Below are 787 nucleotides of genomic sequence, written 5' to 3'. Positions count from 1 at the left end.
AACGCGTTGCTGGACTCCTTCCAGTCCGTGCGCCTCGAGGCACAGCGGATGGTGTTTGTGTACAGCCCGACCTACATGATCGTGGCCTCGGCAAAGAGCTTGGTGATGCTGGTGGTGTTGCAGTACCACTTTGACTACGAGGGCGGGTGGAACCGCCTTGTGGTGTGCTCCGCGGCGAACGTGATGGGCGGGCTGCTGACCCCCGTCCTGGAGTACGCCGCGAGGTGGCTGCTGCCGCTGGACCACGAGTGTGGGGGGCTGGGGGTGGTCGTGGAGCCAGAGGAGCCGACTGACTCGGTGCTCATTGTGGAGGTGCTTGGTCACATTTCTAGACTGGAGCTGGAGGACCTTGGCACGGTGCTGATCCAGGGAAGCGCGTTCATCGTCTTCGGCGCCGTCCTTCTTCCTGCGCTGTTTGTGTTCTGCCTGACCGGCATGGCCTCCTTTCTCTGGCTGTTTGCCCCGCTCTGGGCGCTGTACGTGGCCGTGCGCCGCCTATACTATAGGTACACCTACTCGGCGATGTCCCCACGGCCTGGAAGACGCATGCGGCCGTGCCTAACCCCCGCCGCCGAATTCGCGAAGGCGGCGTTGCTGAAGGCCTTGACGCTTTTTCTGCTTCAGTGGACAGTGCAGAGCAGCTTCTTGTTTGGGTTAATCCTCCTGCAGGGCGGGGGGTATCACGAGGCCCTACGCCTCGAGATCCGACAACAGTTCTGGGGATGCTATAGTCCCCTGACGATGACGGGCTTTCAGTGGCTGTGCTTCGCGAGTCAGCTCTTTTTTT

At 61.5% G+C, this 787-nt stretch overlaps 1 protein-coding gene across 1 annotated transcript in view; it reads left to right on the top strand.

Moving 5' to 3' along the window:
• Tco025E_07748 (uncharacterized protein) overlaps positions 1–787 on the top strand; it is a gene marked incomplete at both ends in the record, with an annotated part of 954 nt that continues 167 nt past the window's right edge. The window contains one exon of the mRNA XM_029374607.1: positions 1–787. This exon is cut by the window's right edge and continues 167 nt beyond it. Coding sequence (XP_029225296.1) covers positions 1–787 — 787 coding nt within the window.

The sequence above is a fragment of the Trypanosoma conorhini genome (assembly GCF_003719485.1).
Source record: "Trypanosoma conorhini strain 025E chromosome Unknown Tco_14.4_contig_00626, whole genome shotgun sequence".
Taxonomy (NCBI): Eukaryota; Euglenozoa; class Kinetoplastea; order Trypanosomatida; family Trypanosomatidae; genus Trypanosoma; species Trypanosoma conorhini.
Note: the sequence above shows the minus strand (reverse complement) of the source record. Positions and strands in the feature narration are given on the sequence as shown.